This window comes from Crocuta crocuta, unplaced genomic scaffold (genome assembly GCF_008692635.1).
Source record: "Crocuta crocuta isolate KB4526 unplaced genomic scaffold, BGI_CrCroc_1.0 scaffold257, whole genome shotgun sequence".
Lineage (NCBI taxonomy): Eukaryota > Metazoa > Chordata > Mammalia > Carnivora > Hyaenidae > Crocuta > Crocuta crocuta.
The window spans coordinates 1,018,409-1,045,971 of record NW_027532067.1 but is presented as its reverse complement, the minus strand read 5'-3'; the positions used below and the strand labels follow the sequence as shown (position 1 = coordinate 1,045,971).

The 27,563-nt window shown below is 49.2% G+C and overlaps 2 protein-coding genes across 6 annotated transcripts in view; one reads left to right on the top strand and one right to left on the bottom strand.

Annotated features, from left to right (window-relative positions):
- LOC144241779 (rho guanine nucleotide exchange factor 4) overlaps positions 1 to 13,518 on the top strand; it is a 136,242-nt gene extending 122,724 nt beyond the window's left edge. For 2 of the 3 annotated variants that reach the window (XM_077776402.1, XM_077776404.1), the window contains 9 exons: positions 4,274 to 4,453; positions 5,458 to 5,634; positions 5,712 to 5,891; positions 7,737 to 7,969; positions 8,288 to 8,417; positions 9,832 to 9,963; positions 10,731 to 10,974; positions 11,690 to 11,764; positions 12,347 to 13,518. In XM_077776402.1, the coding sequence (XP_077632528.1) occupies positions 4,274 to 4,453; positions 5,458 to 5,634; positions 5,712 to 5,891; positions 7,737 to 7,969; positions 8,288 to 8,417; positions 9,832 to 9,963; positions 10,731 to 10,974; positions 11,690 to 11,764; positions 12,347 to 12,498 (1,503 nt within the window). In that variant the 3' untranslated portion in view covers positions 12,499 to 13,518. Of the gene's footprint in view, positions 1 to 140; positions 197 to 4,273; positions 4,454 to 5,457; positions 5,635 to 5,711; positions 5,892 to 7,736; positions 7,970 to 8,287; positions 8,418 to 9,831; positions 9,964 to 10,730; positions 10,975 to 11,689; positions 11,765 to 12,346 lie in introns of those variants that run through there. The other variant, XM_077776405.1, reaches the window with a different exon arrangement.
- A 4,010-nt stretch (positions 13,519 to 17,528) lies between these two features.
- The window catches only part of FAM168B (family with sequence similarity 168 member B), a 34,116-nt gene continuing 24,081 nt past the window's right edge, over positions 17,529 to 27,563 (bottom strand). For 2 of the 3 annotated variants that reach the window (XM_077776394.1, XM_077776393.1), the window contains exons 4-7: positions 21,422 to 21,564; positions 21,109 to 21,286; positions 19,069 to 19,194; positions 17,529 to 18,633 (exon numbers count right to left, since the gene is read on the bottom strand). In XM_077776394.1, the coding sequence (XP_077632520.1) occupies positions 19,082 to 19,194; positions 21,109 to 21,286; positions 21,422 to 21,564 (434 nt within the window). In that variant the 3' untranslated portion in view covers positions 17,529 to 18,633; positions 19,069 to 19,081. The remainder of the gene's footprint in view (positions 18,634 to 19,068; positions 19,195 to 21,108; positions 21,287 to 21,421; positions 21,565 to 27,563) is intronic. The other variant, XM_077776395.1, reaches the window with a different exon arrangement.

Here is a 27,563-nt window from a genome sequence, read left to right as displayed (position 1 = left end):
CCGCAGTCCCGGCCTCGCCCCGCGGCGCCCGGGAGTGCCCTGCGCGCCTTGCTGCGCTGCAACCTGCCCCCCGGCGCCCAGCGCGTGGTGGTCTTCGCCGTGCTGGCGCTCCTGGTCCTCATCAACGTCGTGCTGATCTTCCTGCTGGCCTTCCGCTGACCGCTGGGGGCAGAGCGCCGCGGGGGATAGCGCAGGGGTGAGTGGAGCCGGCGCTGGGCTCCTTCGGCCGCCGAGCATCTTCCCTTTCAGCTGCATCCTCCCAGCCCGCAGTGGCCTGAGGTGCGCAGGCTGACCCCGCCTGGCCCGTGTGGTCCCTGCATCCAGGGTGGCAGGGGGAGGCCTCCGTTGCCAGCTCCATGTGCCATGGCCCGGTGTGTGCGGCCCCGCAGGTGACCCTGCGACTTAGTGACCCTTGTGCCACGGGGTTCTTCTGCCTGTCCTTTGTGCCGTGTGTGTGTGTGTGTGTGTGTGTGTGTGTGTGTGTGTGTGTCTAAAATGGCGCGTCCCGGTGTGTAACAGGATGCGGACGCAGCTGTGGACACGGCTGTCTGTGGCTTTCTGGAAAATGTCCATGTGACTGCCGTGTGAGGGGAACTGGACGCGCGTTTCTGTGTGGGTTGAAAAATGTCTGGGAAGATGAGTAGGCTCCTGTGCACATGCCATCTGCAGTCGTTTTATCCATTTTGGGTCTAAGTGGTCTCAGCCAGTATGCCCTCACTACTGGCAGAGCCCCTCCTGCACCCCTGGAATGTGGGCACTCCCAAACCCCATATCCCCTACTGGGCGGGGGCCTGAAGGAGCTGAACCTACTCCTTCCCAGACTGTCTGATTGGAATCTTCCACCAGCCTGCATGTGTGAGAGACAGGACGAGGGAGCACAGGGTGGGAAGGGTGGTGAGTGGGCATCAGGAGGAACTTTGAGGTAAAGACTGGTTTCCTCCAGCCTGTCAAAATCTCTAGGGTACCGCACTGGATCCTGCCCCCTCCCTCTCCCCACCTGCCTCCAGTTAACAGCCCAGGTTTCAGAGCCAGCTTCTGCTCCCCACTGCAGGCCAATAATGAACCTACGACCCTTGCCCCTCAGCCCACTGGACTCCAATCTGGGCTTCTGTGCAGCTGTGCCTTGGACAGAGGGCTTCAGGAAGGGCCTCAGCCCAGAAACCCATCTAGTGTGGGCCCTGATGGTCTCTGGACTGTCCTGGAGGTAGAATGCATCTCTGACCTCTTGGAGCTACATTTTGTCTTGGTGCCAGAGTGCCTCCCATTTGTGGATCTATAGGGGAGCTTTGTGGCCCAGGAAGAGCACATTGTTACTGTGGGTTTGGATGGGGACCAAACCACAGGGAGATCAGGGGATTTTCTCAAGGCTGTGAGTCTGTCAAGTACCCCCTGTGCACAGCAAGGTACTAGGACAAGGAAGTGACAAAAGTGACCACCACACCCCCCCCCCACCACCACCACCAAGGGCTTCTGGATGACTGGACAAGGCAGGTGTTGGGGCTTGTCCATAAAGGTCAGGAACCATGGTCTCTCTGGGAAGCCCTACCTGTTTGTCCCATACTGGGAGCCCTTCCCCCACAGCCACACAGGAAACCACTGCAGATGATGTGCACCTCTCTGCAAGGGCTGGCAGAATAAAGCAGAGGGAGGAGGCACTGGGCCTTACAAGAGGGGTTTTTGCTCAGGGCTCATTTGAGAAAACCTGGGGTTAGGAAGCCTGGTTAGTATTAGTAGGAAACAACCTGGAAAGAGAAATGGTGGGACGCTGGGCTGTGTGAGTATGTCTGCATCACTTCTGCTGGGCTCTAGCAGTGAAGGCAGCCTCCATGCTGTCCCAGAGACCTGCATGTGTAGCTGGTGTGAACTGAGGATGGATAGTGTACACCTGCAATATGGCATACTGTTCTCAGGAGATCAAAGTGCAGCATCCCATTAGTGAGTATGTAAATATGTGCTGGCAGGTGCATGTCATGGTGTGTGCAGGAAGAGGGGGTCTCAGAACACCCACCTCCCAAGGATCAAAACTACCCAAATAGCCTGTAGTCACATATCCCTCCATATCACACACACATAACCCTTTATCTTTATGCTCACACTCACCCCTGGTCACATACACCTTCAGTCCTGATGCACATCCTTTTACCTGTGATCACTGTCCCTGAGAGGGGACATTAGCCTGCGGCCCACATTCTCATTGGCTCACCCATACCACCCTTGAATATTCTGCTTCTTCCTCGTCTTCAGGCAAGATCTTCCAAGGCTAGGAGTGGCAGCCTGCTTGTGTGGGGTGTGCCAGCTATGGGCTGCCCAGTCTAGTGCTCGCTCCGTAGGTACAGCAGGCTGGCCCCTTTCATGTGGCCTCACTGAGTCATCTTGTCTCATCTTGTCCATATTGAAGCCAAGAGGTCTTGGTCCTGGGGGCTAGGCCTTCTTGCAGAAGAGGACCTTCCTGTAGTAGGTCTTTTTAGCTGGGGTGAGTGTAATGGTCCCTTGAGGAGGCATGCAGCTCCCCAGAAATAACCCAGTGCTTGGTGCCCAGAGTCTCTGGGTGGGCCTTGGGAATCTGCAGCCCCTGAATGGCTGTTGCATGTGAGAGTAAATGTACTTTTAATCATTCTGAGGAAAGGTTAAATCATTCTGAGGATTGGAGCAGGTTTCATTCCCAGAAAACATGAACGGAAGGTTTCTTAATGTGCTTGGTCAGGCCCTACCCTAGGGAAGGCTCCAGCCTGAGTGGGCTCTGGTACTTGGGTACCCACCCTACCCTTTGCCCTGCCCATTCAGGGCTTGGGGGAAACATTTTAGCTACTGGAACTCTCAGATGAAGACCCAGCTAGTCCTGCTGCAGCCCTGCTCTGGTTCCCATTTCAGTCTGAGGAACAGCACACACACTGCCCTGGGAGCACCCAAGAAAGGCCCTACTGGACCTGAAGCCAAGGGACAATTCACAATTCATGAGTTGGGGCAGAGGCAAGCAGCTCAGAGGAGGAAATAGTTGGTGCAGAGATCCTAACTGGTGATGCTCTGAGGCTGTGACTGCTTAACCAAAGAGCCAGCCCATGGCTGTGATAGTCAGAGCTAACACTTGGTTCCCAGCAGAAAGGGGCATGAATCTCACCACTTGTATAGCCCCCAATGTACCCCTCCTCTTGTCCTAAGCCCCCAGAGCCATTCATTATTCATGGAGCAGAAACTGAGCCCATGTTACAAGAAAGCAGGTATCAGCCCAACAGGGAATGGAGCTCTGAGCACAAGGGCTGCCTGGGGGGCTAAGGAGAGAGTTCCATCTTCTGGCCTTTTGGGGCAGGGAAGCATCCCTCCTGATGTGAGGTCCATGACCATATGGGAATAAGGAAACACACCAAGTTATTTCAGCAGAGAGAAATTAATATTAAGAATTATGAGCCAGGTATAAAGTGCTAGACTCCATAACCCAAGTACACTAGAACAATCGTGAGGTATCTATTACAGAGGTAGCAGCTGCAAGATGTACCTACCTCTCCACAGCTAGGGAATATAGGAAAGAGGTGGAATAATTAACCCTGAGGATCCTGTAGGGCTTGGGACCTAGATGTCTGAGGACAGGTGCTGCTCAGCTAGTGCTGGGGGCTGTGGCAGGGGAGGGCCAACAGACTGGTTCTGCCAGTGTGAAAAACACTGCAAACCAGCTACCATGATGGCTGGGCACCACAGCTACCTAGGGAAGTGGCACTGTTGCTTGCCAGGTGACCTCACCGATATGCAAATCTAAAGAAGCGAGCAGGAGAGAGCAAGCCCCTTCTCCCTCCAGCCTCATGGTCCCCACCAACGCCACTTTTGGAGAACCTAACAGGGAGCAGCTGGCACAGAAGAAATGTAGCTTGCTGTGCTCAGCTCCAGCATCACAGAGCAGAGCAGAGATGGTAAATGAAGCTGAGAGCAATAATTTAATCAGTAGTCTGATGGGAATGGAAGGAAGGTGTGCCCTATGCATGGGACTGAGCAACGTGCTTGCCTCTCAGATTCTGTGGCTCACCAGTATTCTAGTGGTCAAGTTCACTTCGGGCTTCATCATGAGCCCTGCCAGTCTAGACATGCCCAGGGCATAGTCCTATTCCCTGAAGAATGGCTGGCTCAGGGGAGCCTCCATCCACTCCTGTGTACCATGATAGGACCCTCTCTTCTCAGGGCTGCTGAGGGGTGGGGGGCAGAAGGCAGGAACAGCCTGCCCCATGGAGAGAGGTCCAGGGCAGCCTTACCCCACTGATCTGCCTGTCTGTGATTCTCTCCACAGCTCATCAGTGATGGCAGTGTGGTCTGTGCTGAAGCACTCTGGGACCATGTCACCATGGATGACCAGGAACTGGGCTTCAAAGCTGGAGATGTCATCGAAGTAATGGATGCCACCAACAGAGAGTGGTGGTGGGGTCGCGTTGCTGATGGCGAGGGCTGGTTTCCAGCCAGCTTCGTGCGGGTATGGCACCAGCCTGTGCTTTCCCTACATCCATTGGAGTTAGTGGCTCTGCTCAGAAGTGCAAACCTGAAACTGCTCTGGGGTCAGAAGTGCTGGGCGTGGACCCCCACCCACCCAAGGCTGTGGGCGGGGGATGGTAGGGATAGGGGGATGTGAAGAAGGCCAGCCACGGAATTGTGACTCAACCTTCCTCCACCCGCAGAGCCATCACCAACTCCTCTCTGCCCCACCCCTCCCACCAGGGTGCCCTTGGTGTCCAGAAGGGAATGGGTCTGAACGATGGTGTGTGGATTCCTCCAGGGGTAATATGCATGTTAGAATGCCATAACCACAAACAACTCGGTGTAGCAGGCATTTACTAAACATTGTTCAGGAAATTTGGACGGGCATCTCAAACTTTCATAACATCCTGGGGGCTGGGGACAGTCAGTATGGCTGTTAAGAGAAAATTGAGGCATGGACAAGTTAAGTCATTAGCACAACAGATCACAGGGAGGGGACCCAGGGCCTACCTTTGGTGGCCTTTGGTCTCCAAGGAAGGAATCCAGGTGACATCTCAAAGGCCATGCAGAAGGCAATGGAGAGTAGAGTTCTCAGACCTTGGGTTTCATTGCTTCCCCTGCCTCAGACCTCATGGATAAACTGCCCAGTCTCCATCCCAAGCCTGTCCTACTTACAGCTCACAGAGCCACAAAGGCCCCGGTCACCCATCCACTTCTGTCACAGGCCCTAGAGAGGCTGGTGTGAGCAGGCGCTGGTTCCGAACCCCCTAAGAGAGTGAGCATCCCCTCTGCTCCCAGCACTGAGTCCAGCACCACCGCAGGAGCGGGAGCGGAGGGGTGCTGGAGGACGGGGGGGGGGCGCCTCTGGAGGGATTGGAGAGTCTCAGGTGTTAGGGGCAGGGGGCTGCCATGTCTACCGTCCTCCAGGCGTGAGGGACGCAGGGGCTGACCCTCAGCGGGGGCTGACCCTCGGGGCACTGACCCGCCCCGTGCTGCCTGCAGCTCCGGGTGAACCAGGACGAGCCCGCCGACGAGGAGGCGTTGCGGGAGGGCAACGGCAGGGCTGAGGATGGAGGTGCTGAGGCGCAGAGCAGCAAGGACCAGATGCGGACCAACGTCATCAACGAGATCCTCAGCACTGAGCGGGACTACATCAAGCACCTGCGCGACATCTGCGAGGTGAGGCCTAGCAGGAGGTGAGGAGGGTGGCGGGGAGGGGGGGTCCGGAGAGAGACCTGACGGGCTGTGGGCTGCAGGGCTACATCAGGCAGTGTCGCAAGCGTGCGGACATGTTCAGCGAGGAGCAGCTGCGTACCATCTTTGGGAACATCGAGGACATCTACCGGTGCCAGAAGGCGTTCGTGAAGGCGCTGGAGCAGAGGTTCAACAGGGAGCGCCCCCACCTGAGCGAGCTGGGCGCCTGCTTCCTGGAGCACGTGAGCACGCCCCGCCCCAGCGCCCAAGCTCCTCAGGACCCACCCTCCAGGCCTCCCAGCCAGGCAGTCCCCCTCCGCCCTTCTTTGCTGGTGCTCCCCATTCCCCTCCTCCGCCCTGCATGCGCACACACCCTGGCCTCAGCGCATGTAAGCCTCCCTTCGCCCTTGGCTCCCCCATTCCCGCCTCCTCTCAGACCGAAGTGGGCCCTGCAGGCTAAAGCCCAGGCAACTCGCTCCTCTTTTCCCAGAAGCTCCCAGGCCTCACTCCCCTACTGACCAATTGCCCTTACCCTCCAACAGTTTCAGCAGTGCCTCTGCTTGTTTGGGAGGCAAACCAAGTCAGAGAAGGCTCCTTGGAGCAGGTGGCCCTAAGCATCAGCCTGAAAGTTTTCTTGGGCTACAGTAAGTAGGAGGCAGAGCTGAGCTGGGGCCACCTGCTGAGTATCCTCAGAGCTGTCATAGTGGATTCTGGGCTCCCCCACACGGTGAGAAGACTGGAATGTGTGTAGTGTACAGTGCTTATTTCCACTTTAAATGCCAACTGGCATCTAGCCAATTTAATTGGATTGGTGTGGGCTGGATGGATTCCTGGCCTTGCCTGGTAAGGAAAGCACTTGTTTCTGTCTGTCTCCTGTGGCACTTATGTGGGGTTGAGCAGAGGATGCCAAGGCCAGACCATCAAGGACAATGTGGGTTCCTTCCTGGCTACTACCAGTGTATGTGGGGGTGGTGGTTGAGGGGGCTGTTGGAAGGGCCCTCCTACCTGGTTCCAGCATCAGAACTCTAAGAGGAGACCTTCGACTCCCTGAGCAGTAATGTGTGGTGGGGTCAGAGTACCTGAGTGAGTGTGGGATTTGGAGCCCTGGATTCAGCAGGCAGAGCTGTGATGGGGGCCGAAAGGTGGGGGGGGGGGGGGTCAGCACTTTATCGACATTACCCAGTGTGACCATCACAGCAACTGGTCAGTCAGCTAACTGCTGCCACCCTCCTTTCCCACCTAAGTCCATGAAGTCCTGGTCACTAAAGGGCACACCCAGTCTTTCTCTGGGTCAGGTAGATAGAACTTATTTTAAAAAGGCACACTGAGTCTCATGTACAATATACACACAAGAGCTCCTCAGTGGCTCAGTCGGTTAAACATCCAACTCTGGATTTCAGCTCAGATCATGATCTCATAGTTCATGGGACATCAGGTTATGCCCTGGCAGTGTGGACCCTGCTTGGAATCTCTCTCTACCTCTCTCTGCCCCTCCCCTGCCCATGCTCTGTCTCTCTCTCAAAATATATAAACATGAAAAATTAAAAAAAAAAACAATACACACACAACATGGACATATCTGTCACATTGTGAATGAATAGAGTAGCAGTGGCTGTCCTTCAGATAGGAAGCCAGAGCTTTGTTAGGAAGAAGCAAGGCACTGGGCTGAGGACGAAAACAGTCCAGGGGGCACAGCCATAGACCCTGGCATTCATTTAATCTCCCTTAACCTCCTTCTCTCTCCCTCTCTCTCTCTCTCTCTTTCTAGTTTTGGGCCTTGGTAGTGCTTCCTTATTAGCATCATTGATTTCATCCAAAAAAACTGACATACAGCCAAAATATCTTCTGAGAATGCTGGGTGGCAACAGGGCACACACATGCCTGAGTTTTCAGGTCTCTAACATCCCTGTGCCGAATTCCACATAGCTTGTGCCTAGTGACGTAGGTAGAGCGAGCCTGGACCCTCTGAGCCCAGCTTCTGAGGGAAATACAGAGGCTCCTGCTCCCTCTCCTATGCTGTGCCTGAGTTGCCTGGGTGGCCTGAGGGAGCAGGAGGTCACTGTCCTAACCTCCAGCTATGCCCCCAGCAAGCAGACTTCCAGATCTACTCGGAATACTGCAACAATCACCCCAATGCCTGTGTGGAGCTCTCCAGGCTTACCAAGCTCAGCAAGTATGTGTACTTCTTCGAGGCCTGCCGGTTACTGCAGAAGATGATAGACATCTCCCTGGACGGATTCCTGCTGACACCAGTGCAGAAGATCTGCAAGTACCCTTTGCAGCTGGCCGAGCTGCTAAAGTATACACACCCCCAGCACAGGTAGGAGGCTGCTGGAGAGGCGGGGCTTTTCAGAGCCTGAGGCTCTTCAGGCCTTGGGTGGGCCAGTGTGTTGAGTTCTTATAGTGTGTGGACACTGCTGTATGCACTGACAGTGCACAGTAAAACAGTCCCAGCTGTCACGTGCTGTCATTACAGTGAGAGAAGAGGACAGAAGTAGGGTATTAACTTCTGCAGTGCCCAGACAGTGTGCACTGACAAGTGAAAAATGGCCACAGGCATAGCCACGGAGGGAGGCAGTTCCACAGCCCCTCTCTGCTCTCCCTAGTGCAGCCTTCTTCCATCTCTGTTATGCCCCAGGGACTTCAAGGATGTGGAAGCAGCCTTACATGCCATGAAGAATGTGGCCCGGCTCATCAATGAACGGAAACGGAGGCTTGAAAACATTGACAAGATTGCTCAGTGGCAGAGCTCCATAGAGGATTGGGAGGTGAGGGCCCTACAGCTCAGAAAATACCATGGGGCATGGCCCCTTGCTTTAAAATCATGCTTGCCTCTGAAAACTCTAGGAAGGAGCTGAAGTGGGAGCCATGCTCTAGGAGCTGGCAGTAGGAAAGCTGGTCCTCTGCCCAGGCCACTGGAGCATTAAGCTGCAGGCCCAGTGGCCTCTTTCCTGGTCAGGAGTGCCTGGCATGTGTGACACAGGATGCTGTTCCCCGTGCAGTCAGCTGGCCCAGCAGGAGGAGCTGGTCCTCAGCCCTCAGGGAACAGACCAGATCCTCAGTGTTTAGTAACTACTGGGACTCCCCAACAGAAGGGTTCAGCATTACCCAAAACGGGTTCCATTGCTGATTCTATTCTTCGGGCTTGCCTGTGCCCCTTATACCCAACAGTCTCACCTTCTAAAGCAACCCAAAGACCTGAACTAATGGGGACATTCCTATCCTATTCTCTCCACCTCCACCCACTAGCCATAAAAAGTTATGAAAATACAGATTCCTACCCTTCCCCTCCTCCCCTAGAAATACAGAGTTAGAATCCCTGGTGGCAGGGCTGAGTGATGTAGCCTTTGTTTTTTGTTTGTTTTGTTTTGTTTTGTTTTGTTTTCTTGGTGACTGCTTCTGAGGCCCAGCCCTGGCTAAGGACCCCTACAAACTCACTTTTCCCAAACTGAATGGCTGCTGTGAACTGGCTATGGTTTGCATTTTCTAAGGAGGAATCAGAGTGGGGTGGTGCTTAGCCTGAAAGTTTGAGGTCCGATGATGGGGCTTCAGGTACTAACTACATTTAGCTGAGAAAACTTTAAGTCCCTAAAAGACAAGGCTCACTGGTGACTAGCCAGGTCTAATTACTCTTGAGCATAGCGCTGTCTAATCGCAGTAACATGGGGGCCACATAGGTAATTTTATATGTTCTAGTAGCCATCTTGAAACAGAAAGAAAGCAGGTGAAGTTAACTTTAATAATGTTTTATTTAACTCGGCACATCCAAAATATCATTTCAACTTGTAATCAACAAAATTCTTAGTGAAATATTTCACATTCTTTATACTAAGTCTTCAAACTTGGTGTTATTTTACTCTCAGTAGAGATGAGCCACATTTCAAGTGTGCACATGGCTGGCTAACACTGGGCCCCATTCTGCAGAGACAACCGACTTGTCTGTTAAACTACCTTTTTACTCCCTACCACCCCACTGCCCCCACCACTTCCTTGGGCTTCAAGAGCAACTCCTCCCTCTGTGGCCTGCTGCTCACTGCAGACCCTAGCCCAGTGGGGGCCACAGGCAGGCCAGGACAGTGGGGAGCCCGCCCGACTTCTGATAGAGGCTGGGGGCAGTGCCCAGTGGAGTGGGCTTCCAAGTTTGGATACACTCAGCTCACAGTTTTCCTTGGGATTCACCAGGGGGAAGATCTCCTGGTCAGGAGCTCGGAACTCATCTACTCGGGGGAGTTGACTCGTGTTACACAACCACAAGCCAAGAGCCAGCAGAGGATGTTTTTTCTCTTTGACCACCAGCTCATCTACTGCAAGAAGGTAACTGCGCTGCTGTGTCCTGGTGGATGAGCCATTTAGAGCGGGGGGGAGGGGGTGAAGCTGAGGGCTGGGAGGAGCTGCCAGAGAAAAGGAACCACAGACACGTCCTGAGGATGTTTGGTACAGCAGGCCCTTCCCCATAGGGCCAGAATGAGGATGGCTCTCTATGGAGGAAGCCAAGTAGTCCAAGGACCATGGGTGGCCCACACCAGGGTCCAGTGCTGTTGAGAACACTCCTTCCTGACCTAGCCTCTGCTTGCTTCTAAAGCCACCTCTCCTCTCTGCAAACCTCAGCTCCCCCTGAGCCCTGGTGTCCTCTGCTCCTGCTGCCTCTTCTTTGCTGTTAGCTTCTGCTCCTCTCAGCACATGGCCCAAGTGGCCCTGTTCAGGAAGCCCTCCTGGCAACTGTCCCTGGGCCTGGCCTGTTAGGCCTGGTACTCTTCTGTTGTGTAGTATGGGCCCTGGCCCACTGTGTCCATGACTGCCTCTCCGTGAGACTGTGGGTGCCCTCCAGGCCAGTCAGTAATTTCGCTGAAGGGGCAAGACTCCTCCATCCTGGGTTCAGCACACAGCTGTGAGCCACACCACACTCACTCTGCCCTTGTGAGTTAACCATCTGCTGGGAAAGTGGGTGTGCAGCCCACTGGCCCTTCCAATTGCAGGGCAGGTGGTAAGGCATAAATAGGTCAGGAGAGTGGCTCAGAGGCCTCAGAGGTAAGGACTTGAAAAGCAGGATATAGGCCAGGAGCTCACAGCGTCTCTGGCAGGACCTTCTCCGCCGGGATGTGCTGTACTATAAGGGCCGAGTGGACATGGATGGCCTGGAGGTGGTGGACCTGGAGGATGGGAAAGACAGAGATCTCCACGTGAGTGTCAAGAATGCTTTTCGTCTGCTCTGCGGCACCATGGGAGAGAGTCACCTGCTGTGTGCCAGGAAGCCTGAGCAAAAACAACGCTGGCTCAAGGCCTTCGCCAGGGAGAGGGAGCAGGTGCGGCTGGACCAGGAGACAGGTGCGAGCCCCCACTCAGCCTTGATCCACTGTGAGGGCCCACCCAGCCCTCCTCTCCCCTGAATGCAAGGTCAGGGCAACCTTAGACTGTGAGGTGGCCCTGTGCCACAACCCAAGGGCCTCAGAGCGTGGTAGTGCTCCAGGGCCCCTCTTCATTTCAGCCCCAAGGCATGGAATGGGCCTGTTCATCTGTCCAGGTTTGCTTCTACCACACATGTACATGCACATATGCACACACACTCCGTAAGAGACCTGGTGAGGCCCCTTTCCAGCACAAAGCATTCAAATAGGATTTGGGCACTGGTTTGAGAAACCTCACCCAACCCAGCATAAGCAACATGCCTCCCTACCATATTCCTCTTCTCTCCATGGGCCCCTGAACTTCACACTCAGAGTGACCAGATTGACTCTTGGTCTGGGAAAGAGCCTCCACCAGGGTAGGAAGGACACTACATGCTGAATACATCAAGGACTGGGTCTGGGTGAGAGGTGGGGCAGGGCAAGGATGTAGGGAGGGCCCCCTGAGCCAAGGCCGACTGGCTGAGCAGGATACTGAGCATCTGCAGCATGATGGGACACCAGACCTTGTGGGAAGTGCAGGATACACCAGGTGCCAGGAGGCACAGGACAAGAGGAACACTGGCTGGGGAGGGGGAGGAAGTGGAAGTCAAGTCCTCAAAATAAGCATAAGTCTCATTTGCGGTCCTCCCTCCCAGGCTTCTCCATCACCGAGCTGCAGAGGAAGCAGGCCATGCTGAATGCCAGCAAGCAGGCCACTGGGAAGCCCAAAGGTAAGTGGATGGTACCCTACCTCCTCCCACAGCAGCCTGGCCCTACCACCTGATCAAGATCAAACTCTTCTCTGAACCCCAAAACAAAGCCAACTAACACGTAGGTCCCATCTGCTGCCCACTGCCCTTTCCAGGTGTTTGTTCCCAAAGGTGGGTGATAAGGGGCCACTGGTGACAAAGCTTTAGTCAGAGTTCAGTTGATAATTTTGCTGTCACTCCCCTGGCATCCCCCAGAGCAGCAGCATTAGTGACAGCACACCTCCCCGGCAGGACTGCCTTCTGGCAAGCCTGCGTACAGCCACCTGGCAAGGAGCTCATCATATCCCCATTCCAGAAGAGCTGATAAATGCCTGGCGAGGGGCCTGTGCCATGGAAGAGCTCCAGGGCCCCACACGTCCCAGGGTTCCTGGCCCTCCCCTCTACAGGCAGGAGGGTGGCCCAGGCCACTTGGTGTGGTCAGCCCCACAAAGGACGTTCCCTCCCATGGGAGGGACCCCATTCCACCTCCTACCAAGCAGAGGCTGCCGCTCTGCCACCTGGCTCCCTAGGCACCTATGATCCCTGATTTCTTTTCCCGCTCAGCCCTCAGCCGGCCCTACTACCTGGCACGCCAGAAGCACCCAGCATTGCCTGCCAGCCTGCCCCAGCAACAGGTCTTGGTACTGGCGGAGCCCAAGAGGAAGCCATCCACCTTCTGGCACAGCATTAGCCGGCTGGCACCGTTCCGCAAGTGAGCCAGCTCTCCACCCGACAGCACTGTATGGACCTGGCCCTCCAGCGGGCTTCCAGCTTTTTCTCCAAGGCCCATGGCATGTGTCACGCACACTGAAGTTACGGGCTGAGTGAGGGAGCTGCTTGGCGCCCCATTCTTCGTTACTTCCCCACCACTGGTACACTGAAGACACCAGCTGGAGGGGCAGGGCCCATGGTGGTGAGCCTCCCGCCACCCTCTGGACCTCTATGGGGCCTCCTAGGAGCCACAGCTCAGAGCCACCGGCCAGGCCAACACACGTGAGAAGACTGGCCGCCCTGGACCCTCTTCTCTGGACATCATCCCTCCTCCTGTGGTCTCTGGGCAGACTCTGCCTCCAGCCCCTATAAAGTTGGGCTGTGTGCCCCTCTGCCTCCAATTGTCCTTCAGGCCCCCGGTCCCCAGCTGGTGGTGCCAGGCAACTTGCATCCCTGGAGGGTGGGAACCAGAATTCTGTGCACAAAAATGGCCAGAGCCCACCTGTTCTGCCTCCCAACCCGTCTCTAGATGCTCCCAGCTGTGGACACCCTCTTCACTCATGATGTGTTCATAGTGGAAAGAAAACAAAACCATAGTCGCTGCATACTTCTGTCAGGGTTTGTGACCAGTCCATGTGTAGTTGCGGGTTGACTCCAGAGCCTGCCCCCGATTTGTCTGGATTGTGCTGTTTTTCTAATGGGGAAAAGTAATTGTTATTAGTGACACAGAAAGGTTGCCTTACCCTAAGTGAGTGTGAGAAGCCATAAGGACTGAATTCTGGGGCCCAGCATCCAGGACTGACCCACTAACCCAGAGTCTGGTGGGTATATGAGTTAGAGAGAAGCCCATATCCTGCCGAGAAGGGTCCCAAGTGCAGCCCGGACCTGGCTTGTGGGTGCGGAATGCTGAGCTGCCCCTCTGGCCTAAGGGAATTCAGCAGCATGTACAGTCAGTCACTCTTGCACTATACCTTCTCCAAGCCAGAAGCCACATTTAATTTCATAAAGAAACTTGTGAAAAATAACCTGGTGTCAGCCCTGGTTTTTCCACTTTTGTCTATGCATTTTCTCCTCTGCATGCTCCATCCTTCCTATGCCCATCTCCTTTCTCTGCCCTGGGCTTCTCCTTAAACAGAAAGGATGAGCCCACCATCACCCAGTGTGATGGGAGCTCACTTGCAAACCATACCCTCAGAGCTTTGGTGGAAAGAAGCTAAGGTGGCGGTGGAAGTGCTTGGACCTGCGAGAACAGTGTGTGTGGCCTGGGGTCTGTCCAGCTGTGGGAGAGCACTGGTTCAGCCCCTCCAACCCCTCGGGCCTGGAAGCCTGTCCCCCCACCCCCTCAACTGCCCCCAGAGTCCATGTTTAGCTGATGTTAGCAAATGTGAATTTGGGGGATGGACAGCCTGCAATCTTTCTTGCGTTTAGCAACCTCCTCACTGAAATGGAGAAGAATGTGTTCTTCAGGGGGACCAGGCCACAGGACCAGGAGAGAAACAGGGACAGCCTCCTTCCCCTGTACATGAGGAAGCAGGCCTCCACACCCTTACATACCGTGCTGTCACAGTGCTACACAAGGTCACGGGGGCAGAGCACAAGGCCTCTGCCCCCAAACCCTGCATTTCCTAACTAGAAAGAAGCTACACCACCTCCAAGCCAGGCCATGCCACCTCAAAATGAAACCTACAGGGAAAAAAAATCATAAGAAAAAAAAAAAAAAAATCACACTATGCAACACAAGTCAATCTTTATTGAAAACTGCAGTATTAATACATAACAATTCTTGTTACAATAAACGTGCTTTTAAGAATTTTAAATCTGAGCTCATCTACTCATCAGATTGCATAAAAAATTAAAATAGTATGAATTTACACATAATGGAACTGGCTCAGGATGGGTGTTCCATTCCTTTGTACTGATTGACACCGTAAGTTCAATGCAGGTGAGGGAGGCCTTTAACACTGGAAGACAATGTTGACGAAAGCTTAAAAAAAGTACCAAGAGAACGGTCTAAAAAAACAGTATTTAAAAATCATTTAAAAAAAAAAAAGAGGGGGGAACCATTTCCTAGATAGTCACAACCCACGTGGGCTCCTTGCGGCCTCTCCTCTGAGCAGTCAAGGCGACTCTGCTGGGGCACAGCAGGGCCCATCTGTTTTACTGACCACCAGTCTACACAAGAACCCATGGGAGACTGACAGGGCTCAGGATTCCCAAACAAGACACCGTCATCTCCACCACGACAGCCCTGAAACCACTGCAGGGCACCTGAACAGATGCCTGCCTATCCTGTTTCCCTGTTCCACGTCAGGGAACTTTAAGGTTACCCCTAGGGTTTTCTGTTCTTCAGATGAGTGGAGGTAGGGGAGACAAATCCTCTGAAAACATGTAAGATCAACGTTGCAACTTTCTACCCAAAAAGACTAGACCCTCCTCTCCAGCAGGTTATCTGCAAGTCTGTTCAAAAAAGTCTGATGCACCTTCAGAAAGCTCAGGCTGAATAATCAACAGCTCAGGGAAAAAACACAAACATCTGAGATATGCTAGAGAGAGCTAAGCAGTCTGCCCTTCCTCAGAGCTACACTCCTCTCTAGAGAAAACCCCACCCACCCTTACTTAAAAAGCACCAGAAAGAACCAGAAGCTGCCCTTTGCCCTCAAAGCACTCGCCCTTAAAAGTGCCTATGAGCCTGCTAAGGGGTCAGACAGGCATCCTGTCCTGACTAGGCAATACCCAGGCTGGCAATGACTGGGGCATCCAGCCATTAGCTGCCAGATGGGGAGAAAGTGGACCAACTGGTCAGAGTAATACTGTTTGCAAATGTTTACAAGAACAGGTGAGGAAGTGTGGATTTCCTTTTTGCAGTAGGCCCCAATGTTGACATGGTTGGTGTGCCACCCTTTCACCACCGACTGGCAGGCACCTCACAGAAACTCAGGTACCAGATATCAGCATATGCAAAATGCCTTAAGAACATATTTCCTCTTAGTATAGAAGTGATGGTACCACCAGATGGAGCAAGGCACTGTATGCCCAGAGTGGGACGGGCAGGATGATTAACCAGCCAAGTGCCCAGCCCAAGTCTCAAGACCTCTCTCATCTCCTGTAAATACTACACTTGCATAGCTCTCAAGAAACAGATTCACAGAATGGCAACTGGTAGGCCTCATAACCATATCAACAAAAATGTTCTGACAAGATTTAATACAGAAGACATAAAAGGTTCTGGAGAGCCTTGCCTCCATGCCTCCCACGAATGGCCCTGGTCCTGATGTTGGCCTCACTCCTCAGAGGCAGCAGGCTGATGGGACCATCGCTCGTTACTAAACACTCAAGTCGCCTTGGCCCAGATCCAAACAAAATTTCCAGAAGCAGAGAAAGAGACCTGATGAACCTTGGCAGAGAGGCTGTAGAACAATTTTTTAAAATTATCCATGATGACATTCATGTTTAGAGGAATTAGGTCCTTTGCTTGCCTGTCTCCACTTCCAAAAGAACCATAATTCAGCTGAAAGAGTATCAAGTTAGGAATGTCACATACAAAAAAAAGCAGTTTCTCTGAATGTTCCACAATTAGGACTGGGATGTCAAATTATACACTTTTATAACAGAAGTTCTACTCCTTAATTTTACTGGAACTGCTGTTAAAATTACAGTCTATGATAGTTTTGCTACTATTTGTATGTCCAGATTCTTACCTACTAGACAAGATCTACCTTTCATTATATTTGATAGCTGATACCCTGATGTGAAAAGATTTCCACACAGACGTATTCCATTATGCAACAGTATTTGATAAAGTCTCCCAACTCCCCTTCACAAAAGCGAAAAAGATTTTTAAAAAATTTGGGGGGGAAAGTGTTTATGAAGCTGATGTAAATGGGGGCAAAATGCAACCCAACCTTCTTCCTCTTGAAAACCCCGTTTACTTCAGTGCTCGTGAGAATGCTCACCCTGTGTACACNCAGGGGTGGGTGGGTGGGGGTGTGTGTTCTCATTTTTATATTTAGGGCCTTTTAAAAGTAGATACTAAAATCATATTTTCTCCTAATCTGTTAGACTAAACTGGGGAAACGGACTTTTCTATTACTGATCAGTTCAGCCCTGGAACCCTTAGAACCTCATGGATATTATAAACCATCCAATGACAGAAGGAATAACCAACACAGAGTTAAAGTGGACACAAACTGCGCCTGGGGTAAATGGTTCTCTCTTTTTCTCATACACATACACACACACACACACACACACACACACACACACACACACACACACACACTCGTGGTTTAAGTGCTAATGAAGCAATTTAAAGTACTCATCAGTAAGCACACTATGTTAATAGACATTAGGAATAAGGAACTTTCTGTTTACAATGATCCATGCAAAAATATTCCTAAACTTCTTATAAAACAAAATGTGAAAAAGAAAATTATGGGGTATTTACCAGAAAAAAAATAAGGTTACCAAAGGCTTAGGGGTCAGGTGTCCCACTCACGAAATGGGGCCAAATGCCAAACCAGTGCCAGAGCCCTGACCTAGCTGCCAGAGACGTAAGAGCAGGGTCCCCTCCCCACCGAAGCCCATACACTTGAAATGATGGGGTGAACAGGAGTACACCCCACCCCACCTGACCGACTACTAAAAGGGAACACAACCCTCACCCTCCCACCCCCTCTGTGAACAGACACAATGCCACTGACACAAGTTGGGCACACTTAAGCAAAGAAAAAAAAAACCTCTTCATTTCTTATGTACAATATTCTGACTTTAAACACAAAATCCTTTCTGAATAAAACGTGGCAGGCAAAGGCATTCTGACACTGCCTGGGCCGCTGCTGTCCATACCTGCTTTGTGCTGAGAGCCCTCAGCTACACAGGGCAGACATGGCTCACAGACCAGAGGCACCAGCCCCTCCCTCCCCAGACTCATGTCCAGAAGTCCTCTCCAGATGGTCTTAGATGACAAGTCCCCATCAGGTGGATGGGCCCAAACACAGCCACAGCCCGGCCTCTCTACAAGAAACCATTTCAAACCAAGTTTTGTTCCCTTTTAATAGTTCTTTTAGATATTCAACTTTCTTCATAACAGACAGCTGAAATCTTTGCCCTTCTTTGGAAGGGGGGGGTTGGAGAACAGCAATGCCTACATAGGTTTTCTGTGGACTGAAACTTCTTGGGGGCGGGGGAAGGAATGGTTTTCTAAGCTAAACAAAGGAGAAACCACTATCTCCTCCAAGTGTGGCTGTTTCTCCTTCACATATCTTCCATCCCAGGAAAATAATTTAGTTCTACATAGGACTTTTCCAATAAAGATACATAAAACCTCATCTCTATGTGTAGGAGACTTGTAATGAAAATTTAGATGGCAGAGAAAACCGCTTTGTTGATACACAGATGACCTCTTACCCCTAACTGTACTGGCCATACAACTCTACACTTTCATGATCATCTCTAAGAATGTCCACACCACAATGTCTGGCAAGCCTAAACAGCAAGAAAGGGATGTTCAGTAAGCTGGCTGCGCCCCAGGCAGTGGTGGCCCACCCTGCACGTTCCCTGTCCCTGTAACTCTCTTCCGTGCAGTCAGTGTGAAAGAAACAGACGGCTGAAAACTCAAAGTCCACATTACCAACTGGCAACCCACATCAACCCCAAAGGCTGAAGAACCATCTACAGGATTTCAGATACTCTATGAAGAAATTCACTTTAACACCTAAAACTTTAAGACTCTGCATACATTACAACAGTGCATTAGTGATACAAGTTGTAAAATGCTTTTCCATTCCTTTGGGTTTCGCATATGATGGTTTGCATCAGTCACTGCAGGTAGATTGAGCAAGCTTTGTTTTTTGTTTGTTTTTAAACATGCATTCAACTAGATATGATTCAGAATAGATTAATACTCCCTTTTTATCATTACAGTTAGCTAAAGTTGCCAGGCAGCCCACAAAACAGGAATTGCTTTAAGACCAACCCACAGAGTTAGTTGGAAACTAATGGCGCTGGGACCTGCTGGGCTGGGCCCTAGTGTTTAGCTAAGTGTTGAGAGCATTAAGAAGAAAGTCCAGGTTGGAGGCGCGAGGCCTGCAGCACCAGCTGTGGAACCTCCATGATGTGACTGCACAGCTCCATCCTCAAACCTGGCAGGGGGAGAAAGACACACACGGTCACACACAGCACACGTGGCTACTCCAAAAAGGTATTTCATTGAAGTGGAGGAGAATAAAACCCAGTAGGAGGCAGCAGTGGGAAAGGCCACTGCTCCTGGTTCCCGCAGACCTTAGAGAGACTTCTGGTTACAACCAGACACCCAGAATCCTAGTTCCTGTAGGAGGCAGTGGGAGATTAGAGCACAGACGAGGAAAGGAACAAAGTATATAGTGGACACAGCAAGTACTCAATGGTTTCTTTCCTTCTACTTTGTAAAAGAGTCCAAATTAGAACAAAACTTTAAATGCCACACTGCCCTTGAATTAACAGGCGCATTTAAGCACTTTTCTCATTAGTGCTTAAAATATGGTAATTTGCCATTCTGTACTGAAAAAAAGCCAACCCAGGCTTCCCCAATCACTTACATTTGCAGGGTGATCACCACTGAGGGGGCACGTAGCTGTAGGTGGGCGTTCCTGGGGCCCGATACGTGGGCACAGTGACTGGGTGGGGGGCAACAGGAGTTGGGGAGTGGGCAGTCAACAGGGTACCTGGAAGAAAGAGCAGCTGTCTCAATGGCAGGCAGCACCACCCACACGAGGCTAGCCTATGTCACCACGCAGCTCCACGCTGCCTGACCAGAGAGCTCTGGCCTGGCCTGCTTTAAAAGAATGGAGGTACACGGGAAGGGGTGTGTGTGTGATCTGGACTGCTGTCAGAATTCTGATCATACACAACTCAAAGTCGTATAAACACAGCAAGCTCATATGATAATGTCTGTAGAAGGCTTTGTGCCTCCCCTTCATATGAGCATACTCGATGATTTTTGCAAATCAAATGATAATCAACAAAATAATCATTATTTAGCCTTAAAAAGGAAAAAATATTTGGGTACCTGGGTGGCTCAGTCAGTTAAGCGTTGCACTTTAGCTCACGTCAGGATCTCACATTTCATGACTGTGAGCCCCACACTGAGCTCCACAGGGACAGTGTAGAGCCCGCTTAAGATGCTCTCCCTCTCTGTTCCTCCCTACCGTCCCCCAAAATGAATAATATAAAACAAATAAGGAAGGAAAATTTTTCACATGCTACAACATGGATGAATATTGAGGATGTTATGCTAAGTGAAATAAGCCAGTCACAGAAAAACACATCCAACAGGATTCCACTTACATAAGGTATCTCAGGTAGTCAAACTGCCAGAAAGTAGAATGGAGGTGGCCAGGGGCTGGGGACTGGGAAGGTGGGGCAGGGGAAAGGAGAACTGTTGTTTAATGAGCACAGATCTACAGTTTTGCAAGATGAAAGAGCTTTGTTTTACAACAATGTGAATAAACTTAACCCTACTAAACTACACAGTAAAAATGGTTAAGATGGTAAAAATTAAAGTGAGGGAAGCAGGGAGATTCCAAACTACATGACCTTCTACCTACATGAAAATGAATGTATTTTCCCTATAACTGCAGAAAACTCAGCACTCTGAGTCCCCTGTGGATAAGCATAGCCTCCAACCTAACAGCCTCACCCTGCTCTTCCTCACTTCCCATCTCCCTGCCCACAAGCAGTGCAAGGCCTGCCATTCTTCCCTCCACGTGCCTCAAATATGCAGCTTCTGTCTGTGCCTTCAGAGTAGTCTGGGAAAACCAAATACAAGGGAGGCTCAGAGCAGAAATGTACATGCTATCTTCCTCTCTGGCACAATCTCCCTATAGTGAAAAGGGTGGTGGTGGGGGGCGTGGAAGAGCAAGGGAACAGTACTAAAACACGCGCGCGCACGCACACACACACACAGCCATGGGCAAGCAATTACATTTTCTATACCTGGCTGCCTGACACAGGTAACCTATATGCCCACTGGGGGCTCCACAGTCCCAGGGATATATGTACAGCCTAGCCAGGAGTCTCCTCTCTCCATGATTTAATATCGAGCAAGGAAGCCTTGGGAAATAAAGCTGACCAATGCCAAAGATTTTCTATAAGCAGCTGTTATCTCCATGAATACAAACCCAGGTTTCCTAGACTCATGCAAACACCAATATTCACACAACTTGCCCTGCAGCCTACACTAAATGGGAGTACCAGGAAGGCCAGCTCGCCCAGATACAAAGTGATCACCTTCTGCTCTAGCTTGGTAGGCTTATTGGTATGCTCCTCAGCCCTACTACTAAGGGCTCAACTCACCTGTCAAATACATTGATCACTATTCAGTCATACCCTATGGGGAGGGTACTTGGTTCTTGGCTGACCACCCTAAACCCCACACCTTTCCTCTCAACCAAAAGGAGAAGGGGAGGAAATGAAAGGAAGGGAAAGAAGGATCATATGCTGTTCCTTTCCCAAAAAGTATGTCCTTCTACACAAGTTAAGCCATGAAAAATCAAACTAAGGGTCAGAGAATTAGTGAGCTATCCATTCTCCTGGCTCTCATGCCATTATAAAATAGGCAACCCAGGTTCAGGACTCACCTGCTGACATGGCCATAGTGGTCCCAGCCACCATGCCCATGGTGACGCCGTTGCCTCTAGGTGGAGGGATGGGAGCAGGGTACACTGTCGCCGGCATGCCGTTGGGCTGCACCACTGTGGTGTGGTGGATGACATGAGGGGGTGCTGCATACAGGGGCTGCGTGTAGTATGTGCCCTGCTGCAGGGAAGAGGAGAGACCAATATCACAGGGCTCCACGCCTCATGGGTCAGAGCCCAGAGAGAACCAACCCTTCCCACACGCACAATGCCCAAGGGCACTTAATTAAGAGATCCACAGCACACCCAAGCCTACCTGTGCGTAGGGGCTCTGCTGGGGGTAGGCACTTCGCACGGGGTACACAGCGGTCTGGTAGGGGTTGGGAGAGGAGGAGTATGGTGGCACTGCCCCACTGGTGGGGGAACAGGACACTTTGTAAGGTGTGCCAGGAGTATAACCTGAAACAAAGAAGCCAGTGGCCAGTGAAAAACCAAGAGCTTTGTCTCTAAGATCAGGATGAAGACAAGAATGTCCACTCTTACCACTTTTATTCAACACATTACTGGAAGTCCTAGCCACAGCAACCAGGTAAGAAATAAAAGGCATCTCTACTGGTAAAGAAAAAGTAAAACTATCACTATTTGCAGATGACATGACACTATATACAGAAAACTAAAAACTCCACCAAAAACTGTTAGAATAAATGAATTCACTGGGGAGCCTGGGTATGGCTCAGTTGGTTGAGCGTCCGGCTCTCGATTTCAGCTCAGGTCATGATCCCAGAGTCAAGGGAGTTGAGCCTAACTTTGGGCTCCACGCTGAGCATGGAGCCTTCCTGGGATAGTCTCCTTCTCTCTCACTTTCTCTACCCTCCTCCCTCCCTCTCTCTGCCCCAGTTCACGCTCTCTAAAATAAAGTGAAAAAAAAAATTATAATAAAGAATTAATGAATTCAGTAAAATTGCAAAACATAAAATATACAGGAATCTGTTGCATTCATATACACTGATAACAAAGTAGCAGAAAGAGAAATTCAGAAAACCATCCCATTTACAATTGCACCAAAAACAGTAAAAATACCTGGGAATAAATTTAACCGAAGAGGTGAAAGACCGTATACTCTGAGAACTGTAGGACACACTGATGGAAAAAAAAAACAAAAAACTGAAGAAAACACAAATAAATGGAAAGATACACCACACTCATGTACTGGAAGAGTTAGAATCATTAAAATCTCCATACTACTGAAAGCAATCTACAGATTCAATGCAATCCCCATCAAAATACCAATAGCATTTTTTACAGAACTAGAACAAATAACACTAAAATTTGTGTATAGAGCCATAAAAGACCCCAAAGAACCCCAGCAATGGTGAGAAAGAAGAACAAAGCTGGAGGTATCACAATCCCAGATTTCAAGATATACTACACAAAGCTGTGACCAAAACGGTATGATATTGGCACAAAAAGAGACACATAGATCAGTAGAACAGGATAGAAAGCCCAGAAATAAACCCACATTTATATGGCCAATTAATCTACAACAAAGAAGGCAAAGAATATACAATGAGGAAAAGACAGTCTTTTCAATAAATGGTGCTGGGAAAATTGGACAGCTACATGCAAAAGAATGAAACTGGACCACTTTCTTAAACTAGTCACAAAAATAAACTCAAAATGGATTAAAGACCAAATATGAGACCTGAAACCTTAAAACTCCTAAAAGAAAATTTAGGCAATAATCTCTTGGACATTAGCCTTACGTAGCAACATACTTACGGATCTCTCAGGCAAGGGAAACAAAAGCAAAAATAAATTATTAGGACTACATCAAACTACAAAGCTTCTGTAGAGCAAAGGAAACCATCAACAAAAGACAACCAGACTACTGAATGGGAGGAGAGATCTGCAAATAAATCTGAAAAGGAATTAATATCCAAAATACATAAAGAACACCAAAACAACAACCCAAATGGACACTGGGCAGAAGACCTGAATAGACAGTTTCCCAAAGAAGAGACCAAATGGCTCACAGACACATGAAAAGATGCTCAACATTACTCATCATCAGGGAAATGCAAATCAAATCACAATGAGGTATCACTTCACACCAGTCAGCATGGCTACTATCAAAAAGACAAGAAACAGTAAGTGCTGGAGGATGTGGAGCAAAGGAAACGAACCCTGGTCCAGTTGGTGGGAATGTAAATTGGTGCTGCCAGAAAACAGTATGGAGGTTCTTCAAAACATTAAAAACAGAAATATCATGTAATCTAATAATTCTACTACTAGGTATTTACCCAAAGAAAATGAAAACACTAGTTTGGAAAGATAAATACATACACTCCTATTTTTATTGTAGCATTTTATACAATACCAAGATAAGGAAGCAACCCAAGTATCCAATGACAGAATGGATAAAGATGTCATGTATATGCATGTACACGTGTACGTACGTACACACACACACACAGAGGAATATTACTGAGCCATAAAAAAGAATGAGATCTTGTCATTTCCTTAACATGAATGGACCTAGAGAGTATTATGTTACATGAAATAAGTTGAATGGAGAAAGGCAAATACCATATGATGCATGTGATTTCACTTACATGTGGAATCTAAAAAGCAAAACAAAACAGAAACCAGAAACAGACTCATAGAGAACAAAGCAGAGGTTGCTGGGCTGGGCAGGTGATAGTGCTGGGTGAAATAGGTGAAGGGGATTAACAAGTACTGACTTCCAGTTATAAAATAAGTAAGTAATGGAGATAAATAAAAAGTACAGCAGACAGAATACACACAGTCAATAATACTGTAATGACACTCTATGAGAGGTGAGTACACTTATTGTGCTGAGCAATGAGCAATACACAGAACTGGATCACCACGTTATACACCTGAAACTAATATAAAATCTAAAAAGAAAAAAAAAAGCTTTAATTCAAACCCACTTTCAGCCTGGCACAGGGAGGAGCCAAGTAGTGTCCTAGCCCTGACCACAGTCAAGATCTGACACCACTATGGACCAGTCCATCCTCCACAAAGATCTGACCTCCTTTCTAGACCTGATACATGTTGGGGGGGGGGGGGAGTGCAGGTGGCATTTGGGGGAGAAGGAAAAAACGGAGGAGAAAGTTCTGAGAGTATACTCAACACAGGAAGAGAAAAGATACCTGTTGTGTAGGAATACAAATGGTTACACTTTCTTAGGGCACAACCTGGCATTAAAAGTATGTCTTTATATTTATTAAAAGTATGTCTTTATATCCCATAAGTCCACCAAAAAAGCATGGACTGGAACAGACTCAACTGTAAAAATGCTTATCACAGTGTTTATCACAGCAAAAAGTGCGGGGTGGGGGGGTACTTATCAAACACCAGGGCTATGGTAAGTAAAAAGATCTGACTTAAGACCGCAGGGGGCACCTGGGTAGCTCAGTCGGTTAAGCATCCAACTTCCACTCAGGTCATGATCTTGGTTCATGAGTTCGAGCCCCGCATCAGGCTCCGTGCTGACAGCCTGCTTCAGATTCTGCGTCTCCCTCTCTCTCTTCCACTCCCCTGCTCTCTCTCTCACTCAAAAATGAATAAACGTTAAAAAAAATTTTTTTTAAAGACAGTAAATTGAATACATACATTTAACTTTGTCCCCACACAAAGGGAAAATAAGTCAGATTAATAAATAAAAAATGTAAAGCCACAAACAGAAAGAATGGAAGAGAAGACAAAACTGAAACCTAAAAAGCAGAAGTGGAAAATGATCTGGTAGACTCAAGAAGCTGCACTGCAGCCAGCAGGGATGGGGTGGAGAAGAGCCTGCTATCAGGAACGCCCCTTCCCGCACACCTGGACACTGTTGGCACATGTTCCAGGAGTTGACAGACGTCTACAATCTGGAAGAGTGGCTAGAGACTATCTAGTAAGCAGGAAGATGCCTGACTCCCCAACCCAGCACAGAACAGTGGCTTATTCTCTGGGCGGGCAGGAGAGGGTCATTCACTCATAATGACCCAATGTGTACTAGCAAACCGGTACATCTCTACAATGAAATACTAGTCAGCAACCAAAATGATACAACTGCTATGACATACATCATGGGATACATCTCAAAAAGGACTATACAAAAGAAGGCAGACATAAGAATGCATGCTGAGTTCACTGAAGGGAAACGCTAGGAAAGACCAACTTAATCTTCAATGATAGAAAATCAGTTAGTGGTGCCCGGGGACCACAGGCATGAGGGAACTTTTCAGGGGAACAAAGTCAGTCTACTGTGATGGTGTTACACATCTGTACATATCTGTATAAACACACCATACTGTATGCTTAAAATAACTTTTAAGTTATTATATATGTAAATTTAAGTTACTGTATACATAAATTATACATCAATAAAACTGCTTTCTAAAAGTGTCAGATAGGGGCGCCTGGGTGGCTTAGTCGGTTAAGCGTCCGACTTTCGCTTAGCTCATGATCTCGCGGTTCGTGGGTTCGAGCCCCGCGTCGGGCTCTGTGCTGACTGCCAGCTCAGAGCCTGGAACCTGTTTCAGTCTGTGACTCTTTCTCTCTCTGACCCTCCCCTGCTCACGCTGTCTCTCTCTCCTAGAAATAAAAACACTGAAAAAAAAAAATTAAAAAAAATAAAAATAAAAAAATAAAAGTGTCAGATACCATTTCTCATTCTTTACAATGGCTCACATGTACTTCATGGGAGTGTCAATACAGCTTCTCATAAAGAAAGCTACAGAAATCCTTTCCATAGGATCCAGCAAGTCACTCTGAGATACTTGCCCCAGAAGAATGAAAACATACACTCACAATAGGACTGATTAAAAAAATGTTCACCAAACTTATTCATAATAGACAAAAATTGGGAAATAATCAAAATGTTCATCAAAAGGAGATTGGATAAATTATGCTACATCCAAATAAACACTAGTCAGAAAAATCACAAAGATCACACACACACAAGAGCACACACTGTACAAATACCCAGCATATAAATGTGGAGGCAGAAACAGGAGGGGTGGTTTGGAGAAGGCTAAAGGAAAGCATCTGGGATGATCAAAGTGTTTTTTTTTTTTTTATTTCAGGTTATGTACAATTGTCAAAATCTGTTGAACAGTTAATATATGGGCATTTTTGCATAAGTTATACCTCAAGTTTAAAAATCAAGCTGAATATTAAGAAATTAAAGTTGAGGAGAGCCTAGGTGGCTCAGTTGGCTGGGTGTCCGACTTTGGCTCAGGTCATGATCTCCTGGTTTGTGAGTTCGAGCCCTGCGTTGGGCTCTGTGCTGACAGCTCAGAGTCTGGGGCCTGCTTCAGATTCTGTGTCTGTCTCTCTGCCCCTCCCATGATCACGTTCTGTCTCTGTCTCTCAATGACAAAAAAAAAAAAAAAATTAAAAAAAAAAAAAAAAAAATTAAAAAAAAAAAGAAAGAAATTAAAGTTGAAAAATTTAGGGGCGCTTGGGTGGCTCAGTCAGTAAGTGTCCCCAAATCTTGATTTCAGCTCAAGTCATGATTTCACAGTTTGTGAGTTTCAAACGCCTCTTTGTGGCTGGGCGTCCGACTTTGGCTCAGGTCATGATCTCCTGGTTTGTGAGTTCGAGCCCCACATTGGGCTCTGTGCTTACAGCATGGAGCCTGCTTGGGATACTCTATCTACCTCTCTCTCTGCCCCTCTCCTGCTCACAAGCACGTTCCCTCTCTCTCAAAAAATAAACTTAAAAAAAAAAAGTTGAAAAATTTTAATTATAATTATAGGACTGTAGTTAGAAGTATACATATATTTTGTTTTTAATTTAAGAGAGGGGTACCTGGGTGGCTCAGTCAGATAAAGGTCTGACTCTTGATTTTGGCTCAGGTTGTGATCTGTTTGTTAGACAGAGCCCCAAATCAGACTCTGCACTGACAGCACAGAGCCTGCTTGGGATTCTCTCTCCCTCTTTCAAAATAAATAAATAAACTTAAAAAAAATTTTTAAGAGAGAGAAAGAATGAAGGACTCCCAGGAAATGCACCAGCTTTAAATGATTCTTTCCTTAAGCCACATAAAGAAATCTCCCTTTCCTACAAGGACCAAGTCAGTCCTAGAGGTCCTCCTTATAATTGTCATGAACTTTGTGTGCCTAGGTTCACTCCACAGAATGCCCTTCATGGTGTTCATTATGAAGATACTGATAAAGACGCTACTATTCAAAAGGTCACCCAGACCCAGGTATTGGAGCAAGTACAAACCCAGAGCTGACTGGGAGTCCTGACTCCTCTGTCCAAACCAGGCAACTCCCAAGCTCAGCTGCTTTCCGTTTTCACCCTGAAGAGTGAAAAGATCCTTCCAGGTCCAGGTTTCGCTACATTATTCTGAAATTCGTTTTAACTGCCCGATCAACGGTAAGTGAAAATAATGAACAGCCACTCTCCTCAGGTGAGTGCTTCCATCAACGTGACTGGTC